This window comes from Pteronotus mesoamericanus, unplaced genomic scaffold (assembly GCF_021234165.1).
Source record: "Pteronotus mesoamericanus isolate MK-2021 breed Mesoamerican mustached bat unplaced genomic scaffold, CSHL_Meso_final scaffold_167, whole genome shotgun sequence".
Taxonomy (NCBI): Eukaryota; Metazoa; Chordata; class Mammalia; order Chiroptera; family Mormoopidae; genus Pteronotus; species Pteronotus mesoamericanus.
Window position 1 is genome coordinate 23,719,697 of NW_026555308.1, and position 19,008 is coordinate 23,738,704.

At 38.7% G+C, this 19,008-nt stretch overlaps 1 protein-coding gene across 1 annotated transcript; it reads left to right on the forward strand.

The window, feature by feature from the left end:
- The first annotated feature begins 1,612 nt into the window (after positions 1-1,612).
- On the forward strand, positions 1,613-18,793 carry ZCWPW1 (zinc finger CW-type and PWWP domain containing 1). The gene is made up of 16 exons (XM_054589307.1): positions 1,613-1,723; positions 2,487-2,740; positions 3,193-3,271; positions 4,159-4,249; positions 4,510-4,667; positions 4,882-5,004; positions 10,928-11,044; positions 11,763-11,883; positions 12,503-12,578; positions 13,201-13,305; positions 14,225-14,308; positions 14,938-15,019; positions 15,430-15,518; positions 17,279-17,339; positions 17,798-17,932; positions 18,486-18,793. Exons 1-16 carry the CDS (start codon positions 1,699-1,701, stop codon positions 18,791-18,793), a joined length of 1,908 nt encoding a protein of 635 aa, XP_054445282.1. The 5' UTR covers positions 1,613-1,698.
- Positions 18,794-19,008: the final 215 nt, after the last annotated feature.

Genomic DNA, 19,008 nt, shown 5'->3' on the forward strand with positions numbered 1-19,008 from the left:
ATTTAAAAAAAATCACCTTTGAAGTGATAATATGTGTATGTTATAAAATGCTAGAGATGCACAAGTGGGTACAATAAAAAGCTCCCTTCCACACAGTTCCATTCTCTAGTGGCACTTTTGTCCATTTCTTGTGTATTCTTCCAGAGATGGTTTATGGATGTACAAACAAAAAAGATGTATATTTTTAAAAATCAAATATCGTCATCTCAAGTACACTAATTTTCATTTCCCATTTAGTATAGCTCTTCTTGTAATTTAAATTACCTTCATACAGACTTCTCGTGGTTATTTTTTGGAATTCTGGAATTTGAAAGAAGACATATGCTTTTCATTTGCAGTCAAATTAATGTTCCTTTTGCAACCAATTTTATTCAGGATTCTAGCTTCCATTTAGGATTATCAAAAAGAAGGGTACCAATTTGCTCTAGTGTTTCTCCTCCCCAATTTCCCATTTGTCTTTTTCCTTGGAGCAAGTAAATTTTGGAGTTGGTGGTGATGAGTTATGACAGAAAAAGTGAGAAAATTTGCTCCTTAATATGAAGGAAAAGTAGTTATGGCAGAACAGTACATTGGAATTATCCATATTTATAGAATTAAGACAAGGAACAGAAAAGTACCAAAAAAATAATTAAAAAATACTTTACATTCAGCCATGCTGGGGCAAGTCAAGCCCCAACACCTTCTGAATTTATCTTAGGAACCAGAGAGAGGAACTCTACGCTCTGAACAACTGAGTATTTACTATAGCTTGGCCATTTGCAAGTGTTAAAATTTTCAGATCCTTTTCAGAGAATTGTATGTGAACCAAAAGATTCATTTTATGCTACTTTTGGGTCCCTTTATATGTAGGAGATGGCAGAGTTGGAAGATTGAATTTCAAGTCTAGGGCCTTCAAAGTACTTAAAACCAACAGCCAGAAATAAGATTATAGAGAAGAATAGATGTGGTATTAGTGGGATTTGAAAGCCAAAGACCTGGGTTCAACTTCGCTCAACCAAGTAAAGTTTTGGGCAAGCCACTTAACATCTCTTTGTGTGTTTTTTCACCTGTAAAAAGGGGAGGTGGCATTTTATGACCTGTAAATACTCTATCAGATTTACAATGTTTAATTATAACTGTTAGAAAAATAAAGAAAACTGGGTAGAGGATTATAAGTTTAGGCTGATAAAAGAAAAACCTCTGTAGAGGTAATATCAATAGTGGAAAGTGTAAATTGAAAAAATGTATAAATCATTAGAACATCACCCACAAGTTGTCTCAGCACTCTGCTGGCCCACAGATGTCTTATAACTACCTCTTCAGCACCTAAAGCACTAAGTGCTATTGCTAATCTTTAAAACAGTAACTCTAATTATCCCCTGGTACTGCTGAGGAGGCAGGGTGTAGTCAAGAAGGCACAAAATGTAATTCGGGGGTTGCAGGAAAAGAAATCCTGAACCCAGGAAGATGGAAGAGAAGAGATTTTAAAATCAAGTTTGATCAGAGTCATAGTAGTTAATCTTTCTTTTTCTCTCTCCTCCCTCCCTCCCTCCCACCCTCCCTTTTTCTTTCTCTTCCTTCCTTCCTTTCTTTCTTTTCTTTTTTTCTTTCCTTTTCTTTCCTTTTCTTTTCTTTTTTCTTTTCTTTTCTTTTCTTCCTTTCTTCCTTTCTTCCTTTTCTTTCAACAGAGGCACAGAGAGAGTGTAGCTTCTGAGCTGAATGATGACAACCTTGCATAAAGATGGTGAGTCAAGAGTGAGGGAGATTCCCTTTATATATTTCTCTCATTTTTTCCTTCTTTTCCAGCTCTTAGTCGTCTGGACCAAGCGGTTAAGTATCTCACCAAAGGGAAGCTCAACTCACGTATATTTTGTGATCACTCTGTATAAGTTACTATGTTTCTATATATTTTGAGTGAAATATATATCTTAGAAACATTGCTCAAGGAATGTATGAACTAGTAGGGAAAGAAAAGACATTGTAATATCTATAACATACATTTGAATGGGGTGAATGCTACCAGGCAGGTACAAAGTGTTATAGAAGCTCAGAAGAAAGAGATATTACTTATACCTGGAAGGATCACCACAGTTTTCATTGAATCATTCGTAGGTTTTGATTAGTTTTTTCATTTTTTCTTAATTTCCCATAAAATTTTGTCCAAAGTTAAAATAAGCAAATTAAAAAATTTTCACATTTGAATAATTCAGTTTCCTGTATGTTTGTATTTATCATATTTTTCACCTTTAAATTACTCAGTGGTTCCTAAGCCTGGAAGTACATCAGAATCATCTAGATAGTTTTGTAAAATTACAGATTCTCAGGCCTCACTTTAAAATATTTCATCAAAATCTCTGGGCAGGGAAGGTTTAGGTGGGTGAGGACAGGCCTAGAAATCTGAATCTGTTAAACTCCATATAATTCTGATATGGTCAGTCAATGGGCAGTGTTTGGCAGTCTCTGTGTTTTGCTTTATAAATTCCATTTGATGATTAAATTTCTTTCAGAACGTGGGAAAGGACCAAAAAAAACCTTTGCCCCACCTGCACAAAAATTGCATAGCCTGATGCCCTATAGCCTTAACTCACGCAAAGAGGAGACCCTGGGGATCAGTTCCCGAGAGATAGAGGCCAGGCCAAACCTGCTGAAGGCCAGGTTAGAGAAGAAAGAGAAGAAAGCAACCACAGAGGATGGTGCAAGCAGTGGCCAGGAGAAGAAGGTAAAAGCTCAAGACAACAAGCAAGCAGATAAAAAAGAAAAGGTATCAGTAATATTATTGGGCTCTGGTGGAACAGTTTCTTCTAGTCATCCGTCCTGGACAAAAAGAATCTTTTCATGTTCACAAAATTCATCTTGTAGTTTCAGTTTTTTATTCCTTTTTTGGGACTGCCATTTTTTTTTTTCTTTAAGAGGCCAAAAATGTTTTGATGAAAGCACTTAGCAGGAAATAATGGGTGGGTAGGTAGGGCCTGAGGTGGGATGGAGATGAAAGTAGAGGTGGACAAAAATTTAACTAACATTTTTCTTTTCTTTGATTCTTTTATTCCCAGGAGATCTGGGATAGAGTTTGTAGAGTCCTTATGTGTGATCATTGTTTTCATGCTCTCAACCTTATGAATTTACTGCCTCATGTAAAGGAGTCTTTTCTGACTGGCCAGAGAGGAGAACTGGGGAAAAAACAAACAGTTTTTCTTCCATACCCCGTCTCTGCAGGAAAAATCAAGTCTTACCAATGAAGAATTTGAGGAGATTGTCCAGATTGTGCTCCAGAAGTCCCTCCAACAATGCTTGGGTATGGCTTATAGTGAGAGAAAAATAGTTTCAGTTAGGTAGAAAAACTGTTACCTGAGGTATGTTGACAGCTTCACTCCTTCCCTCCATCTTTCTAAGTAAGAAAATATTAGGACTTTGAAATATTTTAAAAGACTTTATAGATAAGACTTTGAAATATTTTACAATACTTCATCTTCTATCAACAAGATTGTAGCTAAACCACCTTAGATAGGGGGCACACACTTCTAGAAAAGTAGATTACATTGACTTCAGAATGTAAATATAGTCTCTTCTAGATTTTTAAATGTAATTTAAATTCATATTTATAGGTTCAGAATCTACTTAGAAGTTATTTTTGCCAGGTTTGAAGAACTTAGTTTCTATCTACCTTTGTAAATTTTTTATTTCTCATATTGTTTCAACACATATTCAGGGATTTGACTTTTAGAACAAAGAACTCTATAGAATAGGCCCTGAGACCCTCTCTATAAAGTCATGAGCTAAGAAGAGTAGTTTGATATTTTCAGCTGTTTTTAGGTGTACTTCTATTTCTAGAGGAAAATTTGAAGAACAAATGATAAAAAACACATAAAATAAAAGTTAAAATAAGCAAATTAAAATTTTTCCTGGTTATCCTGGAATGAGGCAGATCAATCTGGAAATTCTTTCAGGAGGACATAGATTTATAGTTTTTCCTGAAAATTTAAAGACTTAAAATTTTATGATATAACAAAACTCCAAAAGTAGACTCTTCCAGGCAACAGGTAAAAAACATTTTAATGTAAGGTTACAGTTTTGAAATAATGGGGTGGTTATTTTCTTTGACTGCTTCTCTGCTTATAGTATTTTGGGGTTTTTTTTTGTGGGGAGGGGTGGTGGTGATAGAATCTAGCCTTGATTTTGCAGAAACTTCCTGTGTCCAGTCCATAAGATGTACCCAGTTAGACAAGGAACCAGGAAATGCTTTGTCTACTACTGATAATGATAATGCTGATAGGTAAGTTTATCCCTGTAAGGCAAGTTGATAACAATGTGGACTTAATATTTATAAATCGCCTATCTATCTAGCTGGTCATTTTTTATATCTTTGTAGATTTCTCTTAGCTTAGGAAAGATACCTGTTTGAATTGGGAAAATTAGGCAAGCAGATAGATAAAATGACCTCGGGGCCTTACAGAGCCTAGGATTCTTCTGTGCTCTTAATTATTATTCTTGGATTCTTTGACTTTTTCATAAAAAAGAAAATCTTATTTTCAGAGAGAGGGTAATGGTACCTCATATTCTAGAGATTTCAGCCTCTCAGGAAGATGGAATAATCCCTGAGATAAAGACATCTAAGCCAGGCCAGCCAGATCCTGCATCCTCTGAGAAGAAATTCAGTAAACTCTCCTTAAGCAAAAGAAATGAGAAAGCTCGTAAGTATAGTCAGATATACTTTGACATCTGGCTCAAGTATCATACTTAATCCATGAAATTAGGTAATCAGACAATGGGCAAGCTGAAAATTTCCAACCTAAGGCTTAAAACTGTCATGTTCTGATTCTTCTTCCTTCGTTCCTTCTTCCTGCTTTACTATCCATAAAAAATCTCTTCCTCATCTTTCTGCCCTACAATGTTTTATCTTCCCAGAAGATGAGAAAATGAAGAAAGCCCAAAGTGGACATGAGCACAGACAGAAAGACCAACCAAAGAAAGTGGTTCAGGGTCATCCTCAGACTAGGGACCAACAGAAAGGAGAGGAAAGTGGTTTTGGTGAGTTCAGCCATGGTTTTGAAAAACTACTTGGAGTTGAAAACTGGAGATGGAGGAGAGAGGCAAGAGTTAGAATGTTAGAGGGAATTCTGCAAACATTAAAATTAATTTCTCACAGATACTTATTGTAGGATATGCTGCTGAGGAAGAGAGAGAAAGGTTTAATTTATTCAATTATTCATTCATATAATCCATAGTTTTTGGGTGCCTACTATATACCAGGCATTTTAGGAGATCCTGGATAAGTGCAGAGGAAATGAATATAAGCCCCCCACAAGGGAGATAGGCTTATACGGAAGGCAAATAAGAAAGCTACAAGCTGGGAGTAGACCTGGAAAAGTTTCTAAGAAAACATACTGCTTGAGTGAGAACTTGAAGTATAGTTTAGTCAGATGAACCAAGGTGGAAATGGGGGTGGATCAGAGTGATAATTATTGTCAGAGTTATGGAGGAGAGCTAATGTTTGTAGCTTTTAGGTGTGCTATGGAGTGAGATGTTGCAGGGGTGAGGAAGATAAGGCTAGAGGCAAGCAAGGGCCAGGTCATAAAGGGCCTTACAAGTGAAGCTAAGGAATTTGGATTTTATTTTACAGGTAAAGAGGAATCATAAAAATTAAGTAGGGAAAACTTGATAAGATTTGCATTTTAGAAAGCTCACTTTGGCAGTAGCATGGAAGATGGATTCTTAGAAAGACTAGACTCAGAGAAATAGTAATCCAAGCAAGGAAGGTGGACAATAGCAGAGAAAAGGAAGAGACAAATTTGATCTTTAGGAGGAAGGATCAATATGCTATAGTTGCCAGTTATGAGAGCTAAGGAAGAGGGAGGCCTCAGCCTCTAGAATGATCCTGTTTTCTGGCATGAGTGACTGAGTGGCTAAAAAAAGTATGATCTAAAATGGAGAATATAGCCCTGACTGGTGTGGCTCAGTGGGTTGGGTGTTGTTTGGAGGACCAAAAGGTCATCAGTTCAATTCCTGGTCCTGGCACATACCTGGGTTGTGGGCCAGATTCCCACTTGGGGGTGTGCAAGAGGCAACTGATAGATGTTTCAATTGCACATTTATGTTTCTCTCCCTTCCTTTCTCCCTACCTTCCCCTCTCTCTAAAAACAAACAAACAAACAAATAAATAAATAAAATCTTTAAAATGGAGGATATAGAAGAAAGAGTAAGTTTAAGGTGATAAATTTAGCTTTGGACAGGTTAGGGGGTCTTTGATGAGATTTAGAGCTCAAGAAAGAGGTCTGTGTTGGAGGTAGAAATTTGGGAGTCATCTTCATCAGTAGAAATGAGTGAAATTTTTCCAAGAAGAAGGTGGGGAATGAAAAGGGAAGAACAATAAAAAATCCTTGGGGCAATATAATATTTAAGATTGAGCAGAAGAAGAGCTGCCCAGTGGAAAAACTAAGAACTAAGAAAATTAGAAAGGTAGAACCCATTTTGTGGCCTGAGAGACATGAGATGTATGAGAAGGAACTATGAGAGTGTGTTATCAGAGATGCCAGGGGAGGATAGAATTTCAAGAAAGGGAGTATTAAAAAAATAAAATAAAAATACATATATAAAGAAAGGGAGTTTTAGGCTTGTCAAATGCTACTTCAGAGACATCAAAGAGGATAAAGAGTTGAAAGTGCTAAAGGGATATCACAATTAGGAAGTCGTTAGGGTCTTGATTAGAACAATCATAAGGGTTGGTAAGGGTGAATGGCAGGTACAGTTCGTTGAAGAATAAATACTTTTTAAATTAGGTGTGAAAGCTAGAAGGGATAAAATGGTAAATAAGGGGGAACTGAGTGTAGAGTTGAGGTAAAGTTTTTCTTTTTTTAAACTTTCTTTGGAAAGAAATAGACTTGACTTGTGTGTTGTCAGCATATTTATGTGCTCAGGGAAAATTGTAGAGAAGAAGAAATTGAAGGGAATGAGAAGAGAACCAGAGAATTTATTCTTAATCAGAAAGGACAGTTTAGACTTTGAGATAGGATGGAGGGAAGATAAGGATGGATATAGATTTATTAATTATTTTAACAATAGTTATTAATGCATTATATTATATGCCAGGCATTGTGCTAGGTGCTGGAAATATAGTGGTGAACAAAATAGATAATCCCTGAATTTATAGAATTTACAGTTTTAGTGTGCCAGACAGATAATAAATATTTTATATGAAATAACCTTGGTAATATTGAGACCTCTTAGGATAAGAAGTAAAACATATCATATAATATATTAGTGCATATGTTTAAAATATTGAAAATAAGTACCGTGAACAATCTGGAGGAAAACAGGCTTGCACACACACATGCACACACACATACAAACAAACACACAAAACAACCTAAAGTGTAAGGAACAATGGAATAAACAATCAGCTAATGTCTAACATGTATATGCATATGTATATAATTCTAATTATGGAAGCATAATATGATTTGTGCATACTTGAAAGAAAACTCCAGCAAGACTTTGTAGGCATCAAACAAGGCAGTCCAGGGAAATAGACCATTTCTTCTGTTATTACGACATGGTAATGTAAAGAATTGGAGGTATTAGTCTAATCTGGGCCGTCAGGTAGTCTGGATGGTATTGATCCATCTCCTGAACCTCTCAGTATTAGAGAAAGGATTAGACTTTATACTGGAAGATGGAAATTTACTCCTTAGGCAGTGCTTATGAGTCAGATTGTGATTGTACTAAATGTGTAAGCCTTTTGTTATAAAAGAATTACCCTTCCTGTTTCTTACAGTTGCCAAGGGGAGAGGTGAGTCCTCCTAGAGCAGGAAGTTGAAAGGGGAGTATTTGATAAATGCAATCAATTTGCGTTAAGTACTATGACGTTAAAAAATGGAGTGTCATGAGAGGAAATAATGGAGACCTAATTAAAAATGGGTCAGTCAGGATTCCTTAGAATGCATTTCTAAGGAAATTACATTTAAGCTGAAACCCGAAGGAAAGGTAAGAGTAGGAGAAAGAGTTTTAGACAGGGTGAAGTTTGGCATATTCCAGGTACTAAAAGAAAGCTGGTATGATTGAAATTCAGAGAGCAAGGAGAAGCAAGGCAGGAAAGTGGCTCTGGATAAATGTAGAGGTAGATAATGATGAGATCAAAGACCATGTTACAAAGTCAGAATTTTTTCAAAAGTGCAGTAGGAAGACATTGGTGGGTTTTAACCAGGGGAGTGACATCATCAAATTAATGTTTTAAAAGGACCCAACTGGAGAATGAAATGGGGAGGTGGTGGGGGGCAAGAGTAGACAAGTTAAGAATTTAGTGCTAGGATTATATATTTTGGTGACTTAGATTGGGATGATGAAAGTGGAGACAGAGAAGCGGATGATTTTAAGATACATTTTAGAGGTAACATTGTCAAAATTTGGTAATGACTTGGATACGGGGTAGGGGTGTGAGAGAGGGGAGGGTATGTCAAAGATGATTGGTTTCTGATTTGAGCAGTACATGAAAGGAGGTGGGGAAAGGTGGAGGAAGAGCAAATATGTGGGATAAGATTAACTGTTTGGATTTGGGCCCATTAGGTTTGAGATCATTTTGAGGCATCTAAACAGGATTGTCAAAGAGCTCAGAACAGAGGCTGTTAGTAAACATCAGTGTGTTATTAGTAATGAAAATGTATTTCAAAGATATTGGAATGGAAGAGGTTGCCTCAGGAGAAAGCGTAACATGGGGAGCAAGCACACATAATCAGGCTTTGGAACCCCAACATTTAGAGATTGTGTGGAGAGCAAGGAGAACCCAATAAAGGAGACTGAGGAGGGAACTGCCAGAAAGATGGGGAGGAGGAACAGAAGAATGAGTGATCACAGAATCCAAGGAAACTAGTGTTTCAAGAAGGAGCAGTCAATTGACCTGATCTCATGCGTCTATGACATCAGTCCTCATTATCATAGAGCCATGGTGTGAGCCTCAAATACAATTTTCCAACACATCATCTTCCTCTCTTTCTGCATTGTTGGAAAGGGAACTTTAAAGAATTGTTTATTATTGTTATTGGAGATTTCATTCCAAGCCAAGTTCTATGTTATTAGGATGATTTTTTACCTCACTCATTTCTTCATGAATATTCATTATTTTGACAACCAACCATTTATTTTATTCATTTATTACTTTTATGACACCCAGCCCCTTCTCCCATTCTTTTTTTCTAGTCTTCCTAGGTCATCTCTGCAAACATCCAAAAATATTGGCAACTGTCTTTTCAGAAAAATATATCATTCTCAACTAGTACTTTGTTTTTCAAATTAAGTAATTGAGAAAATGACCCATAATATGCTTTTCTAAGGGATGATTTTGATGGGATGGGGGTTCAGGCATTTAAGGTAAAATTTGACAGCGGGAGAGTGAACTTGCTAGGGAAACGTATTGTGAACATATAGTGCACCTATGTGCCTGGTTATGTGATTTTTCTCAGGCAACACTCAGTTTAATGAATATATGCATAGGAAAAGTAGAGTGAATATCTAAGGAATCAAACCTGAGCAAGTTCAGAGTAAAGAAAAGAGATTTCTACTGGATTGAGGGGATGGAAGGAGCCAGTGGATCGGAGATCTAGATAAAGTGAAAGTTGCTGTAGGGGTTTTTGAGCAAGTGAAGTGCAAGGATGGGGAATTTTCCCCAGAGAGGGGTGTTTAGATAAGTGATTCAAGGGAGTATGTGGTCCCTGCAGATGACTGGGTGGGGCATGCAAGGGTAGGAGTAGGTTACTAAAGTGAAGTGAGTTACTGAGGTAGCTTGGAGGAAAAAGGTCAAGGAACTCAGAGATGGTGTGCTTTTTGAGTTACACTTGTTGAAACAGTGTCATCTGGAATGAGGGCAGGAGGCAGAGAGGAGAAGGCTGAACCAGATGTCAGCATCTTTCCAAGGGAGATGAGAAGGCAGGGTAGTTCCATGGCATGGACCTCAAGGGAAGGAGAGTTTTTATAGTAAGGAGTATGGTAATGGTCTGCTGGAAGTGGCAATAGGGAATAAGTATGATGCTAAACCAATTTTCTGGCCTGAGAGACATGAGATGTATGAGAAGGAACCAACTCTGTTTAGAGGGCCATGGGTGGGGTGAGGTTGGGTAGAGGCAATGTCAGTTCATCACCAGGTTTCAAAAAGGAGAGAGAGGTTCAGAGAAGAGGTTGAGGATATGTGGACTCTTGTTGCTGTTATCTGGAATTCCAAAACAAACAAACAAACAAACAAACAAACAAACAACCAAAGAAAACAAAAACACCACACATACAGTGGAAGGATTTGGGAGGGAAAGAGAAAAGGCTGTGTGGGACACCAGATCAATTTAGAAAATGTGGGAATAGAGAAAGGTGAGGATGAAAGTTTGGAAGGTAATGAATACAAGGAATGTTTTGCTTTTCATCAGTAGTTAGCTGACTGAGAAACAATGGATTTAGACCTCAGTCTTTTGGAGGGGGGTGAACTCAGGGTTGTTGGGCCCAAAGGCTGCAACTTGGTGATTTGGTGACAGGTAAATCCGTTGAGATTCAGACAGGAACTCTGGATGTTGTACACAAAAGATGATGGGTAGTCCTTTAAAAGAACTTTTGAGTACTGACATCCCAGTAGAGAACAAGGCACTAGCCAGAAGGATGAAATCCAAACTTTTTAAGAACTATCAATACAGGAAACACTCCTTTCTGCCCTGGGTGGAGGAAAGATGATAGCATGGTATAGTAAAAGATTGAAATGTGAGACCTTTGTTTTAAATTTAGCTCTGCCACAAATTTAGACTGATCTTCAGCAAGTCAGTTATATTCTTTAAGCCTTGGTTTTTCAATTTATAAGTCAAGGATTGGACTAGGTGATCTCTAAGGCTATGTGATTCTGGTGGGGACTATATTTATTTCAGTTGGATTAAAGAAGGAAGACCATATTTTTGAGTCTCTTATTTCAGTATTTTTCCTGTTACAGGTCAATGTCTAGTCTGGGTCCAATGTTCCTCCCCAAACTGTGAGAAATGGAGGCAGCTTCGTGGGAACATTGACCCCTCAGTCCTTCCAGATACTTGGTCCTGTGACCAGAATACAGGTAGAATAGATTGGAAATTTTTTTGGGGGGGTTTATTGTTCCACTCTGTCTTTCTCTGCACATATCCTTTAAATTAATTATGTTGTAGGTGTAGTTTCAATTCCAGTGGTTCTTGCAGCATTTGGGAGAGAGAAAAGGATCTGCCTGTCATATCAAGTTGAATTTGGCTTAATGGGCTAGAAAAAGACAACTTGAAGAGTTATGTTATGGGTAGGGGGCATGGAATCTTAATGTATGTTCTGAGCAAATTCCATCTTTTGCAACATTGGCCTGACCTTATCAATACTGATTAGATGATTGGTATTGGGTTGGTGGATAGGAAAGAATTTTGGATATATGGGGAAAAGCAGGTGAGATTTAGTGGCTTAGAATTTTTGAATGTTTGAAACTACTTCACATAGATTATGATGCTCTAGTTCAGCCCAATTATTTTATAGATGGGAAAAAAGAGTCTCATGGAAATTACCATCATGATGTTACATAGATGGAAGCAGGGCCAGGCAATGTGGGATATAGAAGTCTGGAATCTCTTTCTTTAGAGTATAAGGAGGCAGCACTCTTACTTCTGGCATGTCCTCCATGGGTCTTTGTTCTTCCTCCATGCCTGTCTCCTAGATGCCCTGTCCCACCTACTGCCTATATCAGCTTCTTCTTGTCCTACCTTCTGTCATCATCCAGGCTGTTTACTTCCCTTCAATCCTTTTTTTTTTTCTTCCAGACTTGGAGTATAATCGCTGTGATATCCCTGAGGAGACCTGGACAGGGTGTGAGAGTGAAGTGGCCTATGCCTCCTACATCCCAGGATCCATCATCTGGGCCAAGCAATATGGTTACCCCTGGTATGGCATACTCAGAGCATCCTTCATGAACTTGGGAGTGCTAGATTCAAATAGAGAGGGAAGCAAATGGAAAACATTTACAATGGAAATGCTACCTGTTTTAGAAAGAGCATGGGGTGGGGGAAAAGATGAAGTACCAAAGTTGGAGGCTTTGAAAGAGTGTGTTTTCTAGAGTTTCACAGTGGAGGTGATACCTCCCTGGAAAAAAAGGACCTGATAGTTCTACCCGGAGTGCGTAGAAAGAGGGGGGTGGCTCTACAGCATTTTTTTTTAAACACTGAGGTATTAGGGACAAAGTAAAGAGAACAAGAGAGGGTGGGATGAGTAATTTTTTCTTTGGAGATGTCCCTAGTGAGAAGACTTTGTTCTCAGAGTTACTGGAAGGCCTAAGGATAAGATGCTTTTACAAGGAGGATACTGAGCTTCTTTGTACATTGATGGAAGTCACTTCAGTCATTTGGTAGTGAACACTGGGAGGGATTGACAGGGGATTCTATCTTTGGGAATTTTTTTTTTCTTACAAAACATTGCCTCTTTCTATACATGTATATTGACGAGTTTGTGTTCTGTTCATCTAACCCCTTCTCTTCTGTCCCCTGTACCGACCTATCTTTCCCAGGTGGCCAGGCATGGTGGAATGTGACCCTGACCTGGGGGAATATTTTCTTTTTGCTTCTCATCTTGATTCCCTGCCGGTGAGTTTTCCTGATTTAAGTAGGTGGTAAGACTAAAGTAATGACCAAATTCATTCTAACAAATGTACAGAGTTAGAATCACAGGCATAGCCAGTAGACACGGGTAGAAACAGAACCTTAGCTAGAGTGACAGAAATAAATGTTCCCATACAAAAACAAGCTTGTGTCTAATTAAAGATGTATTAGGACATTTATTGTTTTGGTAAATATGCATTGGATAGGATTCCTGAGGTTGGAATAGAAGAACAACAAATTAGATTGGTCAGGTGGGTCAGGTTTAAGGGAGCAGATGAGGCCCAGCACCTCTTTCCTAGTGACTCTTCAGTTCTTCTCCTGCCTTTTCTGGCTAGCAGACCAAAGCAAGGAGAAAGACAAGAGGCTATAGCATAACAATTTTTTTAAAATACTTTATTTATTTATTTTTAGAGAGAGGGGAAGGGAGAGAGAGAGGGACAGAAACATCAATGTGTGCTTGCCCCTCATGTGCCCCCTATTGGGAACCTGGCCCACAACTCAGGCATGTGCCCTGACTGGGAATCAAACCAGTGACCCTTTGGTTTGCAGGCTGGCGCTCAATCCACTGAGCCACACCAGCCAGGGTCATAACCATTTTCTGTTTCAGTCTAAGTACCATGTGACATTTTTTGGAGAAATAGTCTCTCGTGCTTGGATCCCAGTCAACATGCTAAAGAACTTCCAGGAGCTGTCTCTGGAGCTAGCTGGAGTGGTGAGCAACCATTTGGGGTCAATTGTGGTACAGGGAACTTGAAAACTAAATCTTCCCCTTATTAAACCGATTTTCTCCCAGGGAGAGCTGTGTCAGGAGAAAGTCCTGTGTCTGACCAAGTATGCAAGGGTGAGGTTATTCATGAGGGACTCCTCTTACTGCCAGGATTGCAACAAGATAATGATTTTTCTTAGTCTCCTTCCCTGCCTTTGGATGGGAGGGTTTCCTGAAGACTCTGATTTCCTATAGTTTAGCCAAAGCAGGTGTGGCAGAAATGAGGGCACAGATGAACTTAGGGTTCTTAGTCTAGACACTATTGGCATTTTGAGTTAGATAATTACTTGTGGAGGGCTGTCCTCTGCAGTGTATGATGTTTAGCAGCATCTCTGGGCTCCACTGACATCTAATCAGTAGCAACTCCCACTTTGTGACAACCAAACAGTTGTCTCTAGGCATTGTCAAATGACTCCTGGAAGGCCAAAACCTCCCCTGGCTGAGAATGAGTGAATTAACTAAATAATAGTTCCTCCCTATAATTACTTTGGGTTTGACCAGCCTTACAAATGAGCAGAGGTCCAGCACCTCGGGAGCCTTAGGAAAATCAGGCAGTCAGTATTAAGCAGCTAGATCTAAAGAAACTTGTGAGAATCTTAAAAGTTTAATCATCTGAACTCCTTTAATCTTGTCTTTTCAAATTTCCATGGAGTTTACATTGGAGAAAACACCAAATTGTTGGTTGAAAATATTGCTAAGGATTAGTGAAGGGTTTTTGTTGGGGGCTAAGAGGGAATTGTGTCCCTGAGCTCAAAGGATTAATAAGATTATTATTTCAATACCAAGAACTAACAGTAAATGTAGCTAAAGATAATGTCTGGTGAATAGTAGTATGGTGGGTCACTTCTCTAATCTTCCATTTCAGAAGAAGTGCAGGAACAAGGACTGCAGCCAGAAGCTACGGGCGGCCATGATAATGGCTCAAGAGGCAGAACAGATCAGTATTCAGGTGGGAGGGCATTTAGACCACATATTAGCTTCTTTTTGGGACTTGAGACCCAAAGCAAACCATGCATTCTTTACTGCAGAAATCTGGTTTGTCCTTCCCCATTTCACTGTCTTACTCTTATAACTAGGTAGTCTTTTTTTCCTAGGCCAAATTCCCTTGATTCCTTAACTAATCCCTTCTTTTCCTTACCCTTCAACAAATGGGATATTTCCTCAGCCCAGACATAGTTTGTGGTAGGGGGTATCCTTCATTTCTATTTTAACTTCAAGTCTCAGATGTATGTATCCTAACTTATCTTTTATGCAGAGTCAGTTTTTACCCTCACATTCTGCATTTAGGGGTGGGGCAGAGAATGACAAACAGTGAATTTCCTCTTCCCAGTTATTTACTGAATTATAAACTGGAAAAGTGAAGGTAATATTATATAATATTACCTAATTATATATTATTTTACTATAATACTATAACAGTTAATCTCCACAAAAATTTGGGTAAATCTACTGTGAGATTTCAAGTGAAAATGGTATGGAATATGAATATACATTCTATAAGTAAAATCTTGAAATCAGAGGGCAACAGTAGTTACCCAGGGAGTAGTAGATGATGCTTTTTTTTCTTGGTTCCCTCAGGAGCGGGTTAAATTGTTTGGTTTCTGGAGCCGATACAATGGATCTACAAAGGACACAATGGATCATACTGGGGAAGGAAAAGGTAGAATATGTAGAAGGATGAGGGCTAAAGAAGGAGAGGAGGGATTCTTTCATGAGGCCAGCAACTGAAACTTTTCTTTATTTTCTTTCTAATGTCATTAGCCTAATTCTTGATTGTATAATAAGAGGCTTTCCATGAATACTATTGGCCCAGTGTCGGGGATGGATAGATGGATGGATGAGTGGAGAGAGGAATGGAGGAAAAAAGGGGGCAGGGAGGAAGGGTGCACACTGGATAGTGATGGGACTTTGAAAAGGGTTGAACCATGGTAATCTAGAGTTATCACAGAGAAAATACTGCTTGGACACGAAGGGCAGTTAGAAGACTTGTTCTCTGGGATCAGCTCTATTAACTCATCACCTGTTTTATTGAATAAATGATTTAGCTTTCCCTTCCTATTCCTGTTCTAGACTTAATGCTCTCTGGGGCTAAAGGTCCAGTTTCCTCCTTGGAGAAAGAGGAAGAGTCAGACTTGGAGAAGAAGAAGGAAGGGAAAAAAGTAAGACTGATTCTTAGGACTCCTTTTAGGAGGTTCCTCTAGGGCATCTGATTGGCATGGGCTTATTATTTACTAGAGAACTGACCTGTCCCTGCCTCAGGGTAGCCCTGACTGGCCTTATCTCATAAAGGTGTTAAGAAAAGGAGACTCTCCTGTTTCCTTGGGTATTCTCTCTAATATATAACATCTCTAGGAACTTATTTCTTTTAAAACTTTTATTGATTGATTGATTTGAGAGAGAGAGAGAAAAATTGATTTGCTGTTCCATGTATTTATGCATTCATTGGTTGATTCTTGTATGTGTCGTTACCAGGGACCGAACCTGCAATCCTGGTGTATTGGGACAACTCTCTAACCAACTGACCTACCTGGCCAGGGTTAGGATCTTATTTCTTGATTACCATCTCGATTTCTACTGTAGTTCTTTGGTTATTACTGGAGCAATTTCAGAGAATACCAGGTTGCCTCTCTTTATTCTCCCTTCCCACTGTGTGGACACTTAGGATATTCATTCACTTGTTTCCTTAGCCTCTTTTCAGGCACATGAAATATAGATTTCCTTTTCATATTTGAAGAGATTTTTAGAGTAGTGTTTAGGTTCACAGCAAAATTGAGAGAAAGGTAGAGAGAATTCCCATATATCCCTTTCCCAAACATACATAGCTTCCCCCATTATCAACATCCCCCAACAGAGTCGTGCATTTGCTATAATCAGTGAACCTACATTAACACATCATATTCACCCAAAGCCCATAATTTATACTGTGATTCACTCTTAGTGTTACACATTCTATAGGTTTAGATAAATGTATCAATGACATGTATCCATCATTATAGTATCATACAGAGTATGTTCACTGCCCTAAAAATCCTGTGTGCTCCACCTATTCAGCTCTCTCCCTGGTACCCCTCAACCTCTGACAACCACTGATCTTTTTATTGTCTCCATAGTTTTGCCTTCTCCAAAATGTCATATAGTTGGAATCATATAGCATGTAGCCTTTTCAGACTGCCTTCTTTCACTTAGAATAATGCATTTAATGTTCTTCCATGTCTTTTCAGGGCTTGATAGCTCATTTTTTTCTTTTCTGAATTATGTTCCCTTTTTGGTTGCACCACAGTTTATTTATCCATTCACCTACTGAAGGACATTTTGGTTGTTTCCAAGTTTGGGCAATTATGAATAAAGTTGCTATCAACATCGATGTACACGTTAAGTTTTCAACTCCTTTGGGTAAATACCAAGGAGCTTGATTGCTGGATCATATGCTACAAGTATGTTTAGTTTTGTAAGAAAACACCAAACTGTCTTCCAAAGTAGCTGATATATTTCGAATTCCCACCAGCAATTAATGAGAATTCCTGTTTCTTCACATCATTGCCAGCATTTGATGTTGGGTTTTGGGTTTGGGGCATTGTAATAGATGTATAGTACTATCTCATTGTTGTAATTTTCATTTACCTAATGATGTATGTTTAATGTGTTTTCATATGCTTATTTGCTACCTGTATACTTTCTTTGGTAAGGTCTCCATTAAGGTGTTTGGTATGTTTTTAATTGGGCTGTTTATTTTCTTATTGTTGTGTTTTATGGGTTCTTTATATTTTAGATAACAGTCCTTTATCAGATGTGCCTTTTGCAAATATTTTTTCCTCAGTCTGTGGCTTGTCTTCGCATCATTTCTACAGAATCCCACTCTATTAAAAACACAATTAGGTGACTTTATTTCTCTTTTCTTATTTTTCTGTCTCATTCTTAGGACCCAACTTTGCCCAGTCCCAAGCCAACCAAAACTCAGACAAAAAAACCCAAGGCAAGACGTAAGTAAGCCAGCTGGAAATGGGACATGTGCTACAGTTAAGGCAGGGCAGAAGCAAAGAGTGTAAGGGGCCTGCAGGTAGCTGGGAACCTACTGACTGTTTCAGCTGCAGAACCTGAGAAAACAGGCAGGACTCATGAGTGTCATTGGAGAAGCTGTAGCCTCCTGTAAATTGAATTATAAAATCTTAGGAATGAATGTTTTAAATTCTTAGCCAAGAAGGATGACTTTCTGGAGAAGGCGGGCTCTGAGGAGAACCATAAAAAGAAGATGATGAGGGTGGAGGAGAGAAGGGGGAAATATTTGGGGGGAAAATTTTGAGAGAATTTACTAGATTAAGATTAGAAGTAGATGCAGGGCAGAGACTAAAATGTGGGAACTACATGGACCCTTGACAAGCTGCTATTTAGAGAGAAGTAAACAAATGCTCCTCATGGTTGGGGGTTTGGTGTGATACAGGCATAGCAGATAGACGAGATGGGGCTCAGCAAAGGAAGTCGATGAATGGATCTCTGGGAGATGAACCTGCAGCTTCCCCTGTACCCATAAAAGGAAGGAAAGAAGTACACAGGAATTCAGATCCTGACCAGCCAGGTAAGGCTCTAGACTTGGGAAAAAGTTTGGGGAAATAGGGTTCATGTCTGCATCTCTCCTCCTGGATAATTTTAAAACAATTCTATAGACTTTCATTACTTCAAAAAGAACAAAAGTTAGGTCAAAAGGGCATCTCTCAGACTGTAGTATGCAGTACACACTATAGAAACATAATGGTTATGGATTTGACCAAGAACGATAAGGTGGCAGGAACTAACATTTATTGAGTATTGCTATGCACTGGCTAGATAAATACATCCATGCTAGTACCTTTTAATTTTTTCAATATCTCTATGAATGGACATTTGCCATTTGAACAATAAGGAGACTGAGGCTCAAAAAGTTTAAAATTTACTCGAGGCTCATGTGTCTAGCATATGGTCAATCCATGGCTTGAATCCAGGTCTTTCTGACTACAAAGCCCATTTCTTTCTATTAACAAAGGTAATCTTTTCCAGAGAGTTTTTGGAAATAGAAATTTAGAAGTTTGACTTATAAAAGGTAAGGACGGATGACTACATAAGACTCTTGGTTTTGTCACTTTTTCACATAGGTCCTAAGAAAAAATTTAAAGGTCCCCAAAGCAAGGTGTCAGCAACTGGCTTGTCTGAAGAAAAAGAGGTTAGAATGGTGCCAAAAGGCCTGACCCTGCCAACTCATCACAGGGCCTGGCCTGCCATGGGGAAGGAAGGGCCTGGGCCTCAGGAGCTACAGGAGGCTGGAAGCTTCCTCCCTGACGATGAAACCTCCAGTGACCTGGACCTTGAACAACTCATGGAAGATGTTGGAAAAAAGCCAGAGCCGAGGGTGGAGCTGCGGCATAGAGCTGACACAGAGGAGTTTACCTTCTTTGAGGAGTAGTTCTGTGTACTTAGGTTCTTTCCCCTCTTCCCTGGGAGCTTTTCAGAGGGTCTCAGAGAGTTGTTGAGAGTGGTCATTGCCTATAAGATTAATAATTGGCTAAAGTCAAAGTTGTATGGTTTATGTATTAATAAAATAGGTTACTGGCTTAATTGGTTTGGTTTGTCTCTAATCACATGCTTCATTTTGGCTTCTCTCCCTCCTCCTTCATGTCA

What these genes read in the sequence shown, in the direction of transcription:
- ZCWPW1 (XM_054589307.1), top strand. Translation starts at nt 1,699, where the DNA reads ATGATGACAACCTTGCATAAAGATG. An exon ending in GTCCCTCCAACAATGCTTGG is followed by an intron (nt 3,272 to 4,158) that starts GTATGGCTTATA and finishes TTGATTTTGCAG; the next exon opens with AAACTTCCTGTGTCCAGTCC. An exon ending in AGAAGAAGGAAGGGAAAAAA is followed by an intron (nt 15,519 to 17,278) that starts GTAAGACTGATT and finishes TCTCATTCTTAG; the next exon opens with GACCCAACTTTGCCCAGTCC.